Source organism: Folsomia candida, unplaced genomic scaffold (assembly GCF_002217175.1).
Source record: "Folsomia candida strain VU population unplaced genomic scaffold, ASM221717v1 Fcan01_Sc001, whole genome shotgun sequence".
NCBI classification, from domain to species: domain Eukaryota; kingdom Metazoa; phylum Arthropoda; class Collembola; order Entomobryomorpha; family Isotomidae; genus Folsomia; species Folsomia candida.
The window spans coordinates 20,322,902-20,336,461 of record NW_019091193.1 but is presented as its reverse complement, the minus strand read 5'-3'; the positions used below and the strand labels follow the sequence as shown (position 1 = coordinate 20,336,461).

At 36.7% G+C, this 13,560-nt stretch overlaps 1 protein-coding gene and 1 long non-coding RNA gene across 3 annotated transcripts in view; both read left to right on the top strand.

The window, feature by feature from the left end:
- Nucleotides 1-13,560, top strand: part of LOC110860975 — a 36,888-nt gene that overhangs the window by 14,071 nt on the left and 9,257 nt on the right. The gene's annotated exons all lie outside the window — the stretch shown is intronic.
- Nucleotides 11,258-13,341, top strand: LOC118433880. 2 transcript variants are annotated; one of them, XR_004833632.1, is made up of 7 exons: nt 11,258-12,014; nt 12,093-12,260; nt 12,362-12,457; nt 12,526-12,644; nt 12,798-12,957; nt 13,029-13,149; nt 13,230-13,341. XR_004833632.1 is itself a non-coding variant. In XM_035846315.1 (7 exons), the coding sequence occupies exons 3-6, from the start codon at nt 12,373-12,375 to the stop codon at nt 13,127-13,129; spliced, it is 543 nt and encodes a 180-aa protein (XP_035702208.1). In that variant the 5' UTR covers nt 11,258-12,014; nt 12,093-12,260; nt 12,362-12,372; the 3' UTR covers nt 13,130-13,149; nt 13,230-13,341. The 2 variants fall into 2 exon arrangements, 1 of the variants encoding a protein (XP_035702208.1); XM_035846315.1 differs by having other exon boundaries at nt 12,526-12,722.

The following is a 13,560-nucleotide window of genomic DNA, read 5'->3' as shown; positions in this document are numbered from 1 at the left end:
GCGTTTTTGGTGTATGTCATTTTCATGCCATCAAAGTTGAGGCCTTTCCGTTCTTTTTAAAACAGAATCAATTTTGTCCCGCTAAAATCAAAAAATTGACAACAGTACGAAAAAATTCGGAAAAATCAGCTTCATAAAGTTAGGGCAATAAATCCCCCATGCGATTGAGGCGAAGTTAAAAAATTGGCAAAACCCACGTGCTTCGCCTCAAACGATGCAATCCGCCTGTAAAAAATGTTGAGATCAGGACCTTGCCGGGTAGGGTTTGATGGTTTGTCAAAGTTACCGCGGAAGCCTTGGGATATCTGCGACATTAGAATTAGGATATGGGAGGGAGGGGTTTGTATAACATGGGCTGATATGGGAAAATTAAATAACCGTGGGGACATTGTCCCTCTGTCCCAACGCTTCCATGTCCACTGGTTTATTGCATTGTGCGTGGTCCTCAACTTGAAATATGAATGATTGTGTTATATAATGCAAGATTATAAAATGGCGAATAATTACAAATTGCAATATTGCCTATTATAAATCTCTAAATGTTGTGGCTTTCCATCCGGGTCAATCCAGGGTACGATATGAGCAGCAGCACGATCAGGGAACGTCCATAAATTATGTCATGCAAAAATGCCGATTTTTCATACTCCCAGAACAAAATCCCTTAATTGTCGATTAATATTTATTTGACTTTTTGCGGTTAACCCATATAGTTTGAAATGGTTTCTCAAAACTAATTATAACGTATAATAAACTCCAGCAACTAAACTAGTATAATGCAGCCAGCGGAAGCGAAGTAGTTAAAATTCTGCATTGCATACCACATTTTCGATATGCATCCGAACGCTTCAAAACGCGAAAATGTGATATCTTAGACCTTTCGATATTTAATGACCTTTAACCTAGTTTACACGGTCACCAGTCGATGTACGTTGAAGTGACGATGATTTCTGAAATCCCCGCCCCCAAATTAATCAACAAGGTTTAGGCTTAAATTTTGAAAATTTGAAATCATTTACGCGGTCGCTGTAGGTCGAAATAATGTCGACCGATTATTGAAATTCTCGCCCCAAAGTGGGTTTAAAGCGGTCACAAATAAAATTTTGACATTTTTAGCCTTTGATCACATCACCGTGGCGCAGTGACCTTTCGACCTACCAGGTCTGAACTTCCTCTTACGTTTAAACTTTGATGTCGATATCCGAAAACAGAACTCGAAAAAGTTGATTTGCTCGAGAGTTATCATGCTGACAGGCAGACGGACGGACATATACAAAGTAATACGTGGCTTCAGTTCCTTCCGCTACTTAATAATTATTTTCCCGTTATCAAAAATAGACCGGATGTGTGCATGACTGATTAAAGCATAAGACGAAGGGAATGACTTTATCTCATTTCAAGACCATTCACCCTCGTTTGAATCGTCTTGCCTGCCATGCCATATTTATTATGTTTCCTTTTTCCTCGTTCCTTGCAAGTGCAAGTCCTTTCATGCGATATGCAAAAAAATCAATATCAATACTAATAAGTATATTATAACACGTGAGCACTATAACCGGGATATTTTGGCAATCTTGGTATTCAAAATGTTACAATATGTTGTATGAAATATTTCATATTATCTAGAATGGAATTATATGAAATCATACAACATTCTGGAGAAACACAATTGTATTCATTAGCATTATAACTATGATGATTTGAAAAATGAAAGATTTAGCTCATCCCAACATCATTATTCCCATGGACCATGTATCGTGTACAATTTATGAAAATGTGCAAGGTGAATAACTGACGGAACCACAAATTAAACAAATGATACGTACATATAGTTGTTACTAACAGTTATTTTGATTGATGACTTAAACCGAGGAGTGTCTGAAACATTGGATAGATTTTTATGCATTTCATGCAATGCACGTAGCTACGAGATGAAGTTGAGCAGATGAAAACCAGAAAAGATTGCTTACCATGCACGCATCTTTGTGGTTCACACATAAATTAAAACAATTAACCAAGAATGTGGAAAATAATTGAGTAGCATGCAAACCGAATGTGGGTTAAAAAAACTCGAGCGAAATAATTATAGGGAGCTGAGATAACTTTGCTTGATGATAGAGGGAGAATTATGTTGTAGATCTTCCTCTTAGCGCGATCACTCAAATTTTATTCAAGTTTCAGTACAATTTTTTTTAGCTTTTGCACCAATATTTTGCCAACATACGTACTAAAATTTGGACCATAACAAAATAATCAATAAATTCCAGAGTGGCGATGCGATGTCTCCCTTTTTTTTAAATGTCTCCCTATTCGAAACTGCAATTTGTCCAAAATAGCCGTTAACTCATTTGAATATTTTGACCATTCGTGAGGGGAAATTTAATTAGGTTCGTCGCACCACGACCACACCGAGCCCTATCAGTAGAAAAAAATAAAACCACGCCCCAAATAACCGTACTACACCACTAAAAATGAAATCCCGCCGAACCCGTCTGCGGTGCGCGCGGTTTCCAAACCAATGGTTCGGCGATCGCACTGTATTTTTCTACTTTGGTTGGGGCGCACGCGCTTTAGAGCTCCTTAGAGTGCGAAAATTTCCCTATTGTATTGTACATTCTATATAAGTAATACGGAAAATGCAATTGTTTTGCACTTTGTTCGAACAATTTTCCAAAATGGCTTCCAAATTTGAGACAGTGGAAAAATTCTAGGACTAGTATTTCTGACTTTCAAAATTATGTTCGTAATTATTTCCGTGATATTTGACCTTTGGACAGCTTTTGGTCAAAAATTAAAATTTTAAATAAAACATACCAGCAAAATATTTATTTATTGCGACGCGACCAGTAGAACATACGTACATAACGTCACCCGCCGCTACATATAAGTCACATGCCCCTCTTCTTCATAAGCCAATAAAAATGAAGTAAACGTCTGGAATTTTATAAGCCTACACGACTTGGCGAGACAGTCGTGTAACTTCAGTAAACCCGTAAATGGTTACAAAAAATCCAGATATGATTCATTCTGGGTCAGCAAGCACATTTGAATTAAATATGAGGAAATACACACGCGGACAAATCTAAAATAAACATGAGGTTTTTACATTGCTTAATCCTTCAACTTTCTGTGTTGGTTCGATAGTAAATAAAATACTATATACTAGTGTAGACTTGAATGCTTGATAATAGTTCGTACACAATGTAGTGCAATGGTACATTACGTAAAGTACTTTTCCAATGCTTTAACAGCACTTTTTTTAGTTTTATCTTCACGATATTGAAATCTTTATCAAATCCACATTCTAAATTCAGACCTAATAAATATGACGAAAATGCTTTACTTATCCTGTGTCATTCATGGCAGTTACATAAAATTGGTGATTTCACATTCATACATACCAAGCTCATATAATCCGAAATACAGTTTGATAAAATCATGTAAAAATAAATGCAAGTATTTTATCACTAAATGTGGGTATCAATGTTTTATGGAGTAGTTGCAACCCATGAATAAACTATACATACATTTCGTAATATGTGTTGTGTCATCTATCTAATTGATAGCATTATCACACAAATTCAGGCATTAGTTTTGTTGCATTGATTAAATATTAGTTATGGATAACAATAATTGACTCTTTAAAAATTATATGAAGCTATAAAATCGATTTTCGTGCAAAACCCTCGTGCATAATTATTTATTTTGCTATTTTGCGTACCCACTGCAGTCCTACCCAGCGCTGCGGCCTAATAACAAGCTATCACTACGGGATATTAAAATTAGCCAGACCACTCAACAAAGCACATACATATTTACTACAGAGGTCAACGCCGACCAATTTGTCCGCGGCGACGGCGCCAATTTTGAAAGATTTTTCTGCGGCGCCCCAATGTTATAGGAAATCAGCTTTGTCGGCTGCGGCGCGTCAAAACCGTTCGGCGTCTGGCGGCGCGGCGGCTTATAATCGGCGGCGTTGACGTCTGATTTACTATCCAGAAATATAATATCTCATTTATTTTGGAAATAGGTCGTATTATATACTTATACATATTGGCAAATGTTTTTAGTAAAGCAACAATGAACAATGCACAAAGCTTAAATTTAGTAACCTTGAGTTGAATTAGTAGAACAAACGTTTTAAATAGGCCACGGATATCATAATATTAGTTATTTATTATTCCAATGATCATTGTGATATTCAAAAACCAGGTTTACACACATCGGAAGTTAGAAAAATACTTCGACTTGTTTAATCAGCATAGTATGGAAAAAGATATTACTTGTTTCTCATGCTCTTCTCAAGGATCAGAACCAATATGAATTCCTACGAAACGAGGGTTTGTGTCGTACATATATTTCTTAGCGTGGAGCCGATTTTCTACCAGCATCATCAGAATAAAACTGATTATGACATTCTGAGAATACATTAAATATAATGACCAAGTATTTTCAGACTGTCAACTGTAACGCAGCCAGTTCAAGCACACAAACCGGGTCATTTCCTTTGGGTATTTTATTTATTCAAATTATTTTATTCCTTTCGCCAAAATCTCTTCAATATATCCCATTCATACGTACCCGTAGTCAGGAGTTAAAGATTTACAATGCCAAGCTACAGCCAACGTGACAAGATGTTGTGCATTTGTATAACATTAGTCTTATGGAACATTAATTTGAATTTCCCTGGGCATAGGCATACAACTCTAACATCAAATTTAATGGATGGAATTTGAATACAACGGGACTGAATATTACCCATCGCTTTTACGGTTTATCCTAAGCATTCATTTAAACTACAGAAACAAACAATGTTTGTTTCAATGAATAGTGGGACAATTAATCAGCAATTTATGGGTCCCATTTGAATTGATGACAATATAGATTAAATAACAAGTCAACGTGCTATCCATTCATGGCCAGTGTTCGGTGACATTACATTTAAGCACATCACGTCTGCATACTAATTGCATTACGAAGAGGAATGCAACGCAAAACACGAAACGTGAAATAATTAGCAGGTAAAACTTCATATATATATAAAGAAGAATTCTCGGATGACATGGTTGAAGGAAGAAATTGAATTTATTTCCCAAGCTTACGGCACGGAACTCGTGTCATCATCAGGGACAAAATATTTGGAAATTAAAACACGATATGTCACATGCATGAGAGTTACAATAATTTGTTGTTTATAATTGTCGTCACGGGTGTTTGATGAGTGGCAGCATTAAAGATGACCAAATTGGATTCAGTTGTTTTCCGTTGTCCTGATTTATGGCGTTGGGACATTTTCTGATATATAAACTTTCAAGAAAGTTGAATTGACTATATATAGAAAATATATATAGAAAATTGAATTGACTTATGGAAATCCGTCCACCAGCGTCGAAGGTACATTTCCGCATGCCGTTCCCTGTTCTAATGCAATATTTGTGTCTGCTTTAATACATACGTGTTTTGAAATAATTTTGAGTGAAAGCCCAGCATGCATATGTATGCATACATCCTCGCGCGTGTGTACGTGCTACTACTCATCACCGGGTGGAGATAAATCTCTGATTTCACAATGTGGATTAAACTATATAGTCATGTCCAAAGCCGCTCCCACTCTATGTTTATATATTTTCTGATATATAAACTTTCATATATATAGCGCGCGAAAGGTCCATGTTTGAACTCCGACCAAACCATACTATTTAAATTCACGGTCAATAGTCATCAGTCACATTTATTGTATGCATACATTATATACATATAGAACCCAGATTCATAAGCATGGTACCTCATCCCCCACGATCTACCCTTTAAGATATAGGTTATATACGTAGTTACTAGTTGTGTAAAACTTAAATTAGTTATATCCCAACTAAATACCTCTAGTAGGCAATGCCTAGTAATGCCTACTAGGCATCCTAATAACGCTTAATAATTTACATTTACATGATTTTGGGTCTGGCAATTTGTAGAATTGTGTTACGACATTTCCGCATTCTATTATCCTCAGCATAAGGTATGCATCATGTTAGCTTCGGAGAAACAAGATTCATCTAGTACACCTGAAAGTGAATATTTCGTAGTTCATTCTTTCGACCGTCGTAATTATTTGCTGGCCTTAAGATTCAAGTAAATTGGATATTGAAATGAAAGTGCGAAGTGCCGAGGATAAGTGAAAAATCAAGTTTTGGGAAATTTACTATACACAACCCAGGGAAAATGAGATTCTAAAATGAGATTCTTCCCCTAGTTTATTTCATATTCCATGTACACAACCTCGCATTCGCAATGACGGGCAACAGTTTCTTGCACGACAACTGCCAGCATGCGTACGTGCTATCCTTTTTATATGTAAAACCCCTCAATAAACTACAACTTTAATCTGCAATCAAACTCAACTCCTAACGCATTACAATTACAAGATAAAGATAAGTACATGCAGCAGCTTGGATGTCATACCAAATCTTACTCTCCAACTATTGCTGAAACTACCAACATAATTTTAGAGTTCGAACATCTCGAGAAATCATAATATGACAAAGTGTAAACCATGTTACAGACATCGTTGTGAGGAGTCATCAAACGATTTGTTATTTACTGGGTTATGAAAATATGATTTTTGTCAGAGGCAATTTGTTTCTAATAGAATTTATTACCAGAATTCTGTACGAATGCCAGTTCAGTGCCGTAGCCGTTGTTCTTATTTCAACATCGTTGGTCTTGAAATATTCTGTTTGTTTCATCACTCACATCACTTCCCAATGTTTCGAGCACACTGCTGATTTTTGGTCACCGCACCCCATAATTTGTTTCAAGAGAAAGGTCTCGGAAATTGGAGTCAGAATATATATGTAACTTTGTGGGGTCTCTCTGAAAAAGTTCTGAATTTAGTTTGATACTAAATACAACACTGGATGGCGCTAAACACAAATTACATAAATATATTCGACTCCACTTTCTGAGATTTTGATACCCATTTTATGGTGCCCAAATGTTATGCAAACTTATTTGCATTCCCCATGAACCAATTGAACCTTATGGCGCTAAGCAAGCTAGCCGCGCTGGTCATTTTATCGTGTGGTATACAAAGGAACGGCGGGTAACGAGTTCAACGTCAATTCCTATTACTGTCAGCGTACAACCTCGACTATCATGTGCTCGTATCCTTCCCATACTATTAGTAGGGTAGGGATAACGCGGGAGTAAAATTTTGGTCGAGGTTGCATGCTGACCATAATACAATAGAAAATTTAATTTATGTTTGCTTTATTTACAATTTGTTCATTTCAGCTGAACCATTTCGAGATATTTGAGTTCAAAGTTTTTTCAATATGTTCTAAGGCGAGCCCAGAAACCTTCACGTTGTCCTATGTTACTATGAGAGGGGGTCCAAGGCTCCAATGATATCGTGCCTATGTGACACATGTTAAAGGGGGGAGGGGGGTCTAGAAAATCGCGATTTTGACGTGACATACTTTATGGATCTCGCCTCTTTTTTGTAAAGGAATTGACTCGTTAATTGCTCGTGAATTGCCTTTGTAGGGATTTGCAAATGCATAAAGTCCCTGCCACTGCAGGGCTAAAAATAGCCCGCGTAGAAAATATAACTTTGAAAGTTTAAAATTTGAAAGAAGCAAGCCTACTGGTCTTGGTAGACAGGGGGAAGATTTATAAATACTTCAAAAATTTGGTGCCAAATAATCATTTAGTAAAATCCAAGGGGAGTTGATAATAGTCCGGTCAATTCGGACAAAAATTTAGAAGTGGACTGACTCGGACATAATGGGCTTAATAGGTCGTACCTGGTGTGGTCGCGGTAATAAATTATGTAAGACCGAGACTCATTTTTTGCTTAATTTATTATCTTTAACTGTCAACGACTGATTTACATCACACTCACTCACGATGTAAAATCCAATAAAAAATAAAGCTTCTCATCCATGATCAAGTCTCTTAGAAAACTGATATTAAATCATTACTGACTGGAGCACTTATGACTTTAGCGGCATAGTACTAAAGGGTATTGCCGTTTAGTAATGTTACAGTAATAAATTAATTGCCATCAAGAAACAATCTACTACCAATCCGGTAAGAAGTTTACTACCATACTGTACGGAGTCGTCTATCTATGTGACTTTACCAGATTTTTACCAGTGTAACATCAGCCAAATCGAGACTACAGGAGGAAAACATTGATTTATTACTTCCTTCCGCCCCTCATGTAATGTCACTATTACAATCATGAAACCTTCCACCGGGGAAGTTTCCGGGTTATTCATACAAAATCCACCCATAAGTTGTATTTAAGTGTTGTAAAAAACGAGACAGTCAAATCAATATCAACCAACCATGCAACGACAACGCCCATGTAAAGTCTAGCAGGATCAGTTTCTTATCCACAAGTTATTTACCCGGACCGAACTCGAGTCGATCATTTTATATGCGTTCGGATATAAAAAAAAGACCTATTACAGTATTCCACTCAATCGAGCGGACTAATCCTAAGAGTCGGATATAAAACCACGAGAAGCGACGGTGGTTTTAAGCTCTGAAGAAACATGATATGTAAAATCGTGACGTAAGATAGAAGGGTTGTATTTGAGAACCAGTACCTTTACCCACGTATGTAATTGGTTTCATTCCTACATTTTTAACAGAATGTCAGAATGAATGATCACTGCACTCAATCCACCCATAACTCGTCAGCAACGTGGTGAATAACAACGAGATTATGCATTATGTGTTACGTGAATTAGAGAATGGTGTATCCCAAGTTTTTGCATCTTTTTCGCCACATACCAATTATTGTTGTGGGATTTCTCATATTCCGGAACGATAGATAGATAATCCGTATTAAAACTTCTAGTCACATAATAACAGCCATGATGGTCGTAATTAATTGAGACGAACCGTAACGGGCAGCAACAACAACTGGCAAATAAATGGGCTTGGTAAAGTAAGGATGAATCGGTGTTTTATTTATGGGACCAGCGTGAGCATTCATTCTCCCCAACCAACCTAACAAGATGTAGACTCTTCCATAATAAATAAACTCTAGTAACAGATATAATAAAGTAAAAGAAGCGAAATGACCAAAATTCTGCTATGCTACGATGAGATTCCAGGTCAGTTGGGCGAAATGACATTAATATATTTTGATAGTGTCTGATATGCATGATTCAGTCCCACTCAAAGAATTTCGACATATTGCTATGGGTCATAACTCGGAGTCCAGCAATTTGACCCTTTATCACGCCCCTACGAGATATGAGCAACTGATGGCGTTGCTCTGATTGACATCATTTCATTTAAAAAAAATTAGATATAGATTCATGAAAACCGAATTTTAAAAAGTTGACTTCCAGAGTTATCGACGTCAAACGACGAACAAATTGATCGTAATAAGTTGCTTCAGTTCCTTTTGCTACTTAATGATATTGCATACAACGAATTGGCAGAAAGCTGTTGTGCCACCATAATTTAAATAAATATTAAATTTTCTATTATTGTTGACATGCTGCTCTTGTCGAACAAGTAACAAATGGACATTTCTTGCCACGGTAAAAAGATGGGCTGGAAGGAGCTTGCCTCGTAGCGTGAAGTTAATTTACCCGCCCACTGAGCTTAGTTTGATTTATGTTATGCAAAACCAACGCAACTAGTTTAGGTTTTACATATCCATCATCCCAATTTTGTGAGAAGAAATTATCATGACGTAATACAAGAGCAATTATTTTTATGGAAGCAGTAAATATGAAAAACACGTCGTTTGTCACATTAAAAGTTTATTTCATAAGTAATTGTGACGGGATTTCTAGCTTCCAAAACCGCCCATAGATTAGTATTGGAGCAATGGGTTGAAATCATAGACTCAATATATTAATTAAGGTTGAAACTGTATGGTTAAGTAGAAAATTGCATAAAAGCTCATGGGTGAGGCCTCTATGAGCATAATTTTAGGCTGGATAAGATGCCTATCTATTATCCTCCTTTGTTAACAAAGGGATGAGTCGTATTATCTAGCATGATCTATGCATCGGAGGGTGGTTTATATTCAATTTAAATGTGACTCCATCAGAAGTGAAACGGGTAATACTATTTACTAATTACTACTGCAGTAAAAATCTCTGTGGGACGGAGAAATAGAGACTTTGGCTTCTTTTAACATACTTTGAGCTCACAGAGCGGGAAATTTTCCGTCCCACAAAGATGTGTACTCTGCAATAGTGAACATCTAGTATAATTTTTAATATTTATGGAAAAATACAAAAATGTTGGAAGTCTAATGACACAAGATGGACAAATCGTAGGTTTCGATCAGTGACTTCTTGAAAGATGGTTGAAAAATGGTTGGTCACCAAAATTATTCCATTTTAATGACTAGTAAAAATGTAGGTATGTAAAATATTGGCTGAGCCGAGTTTTTTCTCGGCCTCTTTGAGGAAATGCAAAACCATAAAATAAGTTACCACCATGCCAAAAACGTTAAAATGTCATTGGTCATAAATTATTCCAACTTTACTCGAACATAATTTACGTCGAGCATGTTTTCAATCAAAGTCATTCGATTCTTATGTAATCTGGTACCCTGAAAGACATTTAAATTCTAGCCATGGCCTTCTATGACGTTAAACTAAAGTAGTATTTTGTAAAGCTTGATTAATTATTTATCAAACCGGTTAGCATACATATGTTTAATTCCAAGCGTGCACTTTGCGGAAAGCGTAAGACATAAACAAAGTCATGGCTAAATCTGGTTCAATCATAATGAAGTTGCGTTTTTAACATTATTATTGTTCAACCATTGCTTAATTTACAATACGTATCGATGTTTGACTACTTCGCTGATTAAACTTTTGAATTTTCTTGAGGATTTATTTATTACGTTCAGTGAGAAAAAAACGAGAATCGAAATTGACAGCGGAATTATTCATTTCGATTTATCAAGTGCAGGAAACTAAACAAATCTACTTACAATGGAGATCTCCCAACGTATGCTCACAGATTTGGACCAAACTAGCGTCAATCGATCACAAATATAATTAGGTTGAAATTTGCAAATGGGACTATCTGCCAATGCGCAGGTTTGGCGGAAATATTTGCATAAAAAGAGCAAACAACGCACCCCCAAGAAATTTTTCATTTTCCAAATTTCCTGCGCATTTTTCCCGCTTGGGAAATATCTCCGCCAAACCTGCGCATTGGCAGATAGTTCCATTTACAAATTTCAATCTAATTATATTTGTGATCGATTGACGCTAGTTTGGTCCAAATCTGTGAGCATACGTTGGGAGATCTCCATTTTTAGTACGGCAACGAGCACTTGAGTTATAATTTTTACGCGTTTCCCGTACATTTTTATTACAGGTGGCATATCGATCGGTTTGACAAATGATAATGTGATACAGATAACTTACGATTTATCCAGCAAATGCCGTCTTCCCTTTACTGATATTTTTTATGACTTTGATATTTGATTACATTGGACAGATATTTAGACTGTGTATGTATCCGTTTGCTTTTCTTGTAGTTCAACTTTATCAAACTACCCCATTGACCAGTTGGTTCTCATCACGTTTTTAACTGGTCCTATTTGTGCTGGATTCGTCCAGGACCAAGGGCACCGGTAAAAGACGTGCTTAGTTTGTACGTATGACACGAGCTTCGCCCGGTACCAGGGGCTCGATCTTAGGACGTACGGAGGTGGTCACAACCATACCACCTCGAGATGGGGTTGTATGGTTGTTTGAATTTAGACGTGTTAAAGACGGCCGAGGGACGAAGTCCGATGAAACTAGTGCGCCACATTTAAATATTTGGCAGCATGGATGTTTTTGCTTCTAGTTTTACTTCCAGTCAGCAGCTAGCGGTCGGACAGAGGACATTTACAGAAATTCGACGAAAAAAATTACCAGACGTGCTACTAAAAATTTTTAAAATTCGCGAGTATTACTAAACTCTCAGTAAACCAGACGCCAAAACTTGGAAAATCCTTGAGACTGAAATAGTTAAACGATACGGTATGTAGTATTTTTTACATTAGTTATAATATAAAGTTTGTGGGTGTATCGTTAAAACTTTATTTATATTCTGTTTAGGAAAATACGAAGATGCTCGCCTAAATCTTCCACTTCTTGCACAAGGAGGAGGGATTAGTAGTGGCGCAGAACTGGGGGTCGACTACGTAAGACTGTCAACAGAAAACTTTTTAACGCTGACTCAAGTGGCGATGACGAGAATGATAGTCCGTTAAAGAAGAGCTACATGTAAAACCTAAACAATCTAACTCATTCGTAAACATAATTTACCGTTTCATTCTAACTTGTTTGCATTAATTAATATAATTAAAATAACTAATTTTTCAAAGGACGAGCCCCGATGAGTTCTTTGTCCCAGGTACGAAGCCAAAATATTGATCAAGGGTCATTTAATGGAACAATTGCACTTACTCCAAAAACCCATGGTATGCAGTTCACTTCCTTCTACAGTAACAATTTAAATTTTAGGGGCGTATCTATTTTTTTGGTGCAGATATAATTCGTAAACTGGATTACCTTCAAGCGACCATTAACGAGCTTCGAGAAACTTTACATCTGACTTTGCGTAATCAAAATAGGACGATTATCGAAGACCTTGATGACGACGAAAAGGTTATTCCATTAAACAACTTGACGGAGTATGACGAATTGGAACGAAAAAGAGTTGACCCTAAAATTCGACAAGCATTGGTTAACATCAAGCTTTCAAGTTCACCCCAATCTTTTTAGCTCTGTTTATCATAATTTATGTATTGTAATTTCTAGATAGCGAGATTGTTAGGCTCATGCAGTAGAGGCACAGATGCTATTTACCGCGTGCTTACACTTTTGATGACGGACGATTTTGCAGCAACACAAAGTTTGGCGGGTCAACGCGGAAAAAAATCTTTTAAAGATCGTGAAAAGATCAAAAGCTGTGTTTATTGTAAGGCTGATAATTTAAACTTTTTGTCCTTGCTTCATTCGGGTGCATATTTTAACTATTTTCAATTTTAGCTGCCGTCCGGACAAATTCACTAATGTCATCAGCTACGCATAAAGACATCGACGAAAGCATCCAGAACTGGCTGAACAAAGCTCCTGCCAGGATCAACTGATCAACGCAAGAAAGAAAAAGGTATATACGTAACCTTCATATATTTAGTAGATTAAGAATATTTAAGAATATTATTTAATGTGAGACATATTTATACTTAGATGCAGCTTGGATGGAATTGCAGAGCACGTTTCGTCATAAATTAATTGCTACTTATATTTTAATTTGTATTAAAGCTACGAATATAAATATAAATAAATTGAGTAAAAAATAGTTCTTGGTGGTTACATACTCGTACTATTTTCGTATATTTGCACCGCATAAGAGCGTGATTAGAACGAATTCAGCCCGGTTCCAGGGACGTTCTCAATTGGTTCCGTTTTGGTATTAACGGACCAGATAAGGACGAGCCTAGCACGTTTACCGGCGCCCGTTCACCCCGTACCAGCCCGTCTATAACTTGTACTAAACACGAACTTCGACTCGTCCTTT

Excerpts from the sequence above, each read along its gene's own strand:
- LOC118433880 (XM_035846315.1), top strand. The coding sequence starts at position 12,373 with ATGAGTTCTTTGTCCCAGGTACGAAGCCAAAATATTGATCAAGGGTCA. Across the intron at positions 12,723-12,797 it reads CTAAAATTCGACAAGCATTG|ATAGCGAGATTGTTAGGCTC; the intron begins GTTAACATCAAG and ends TGTAATTTCTAG. Across the intron at positions 12,958-13,028 it reads GATCAAAAGCTGTGTTTATT|CTGCCGTCCGGACAAATTCA; the intron begins GTAAGGCTGATA and ends TTTCAATTTTAG.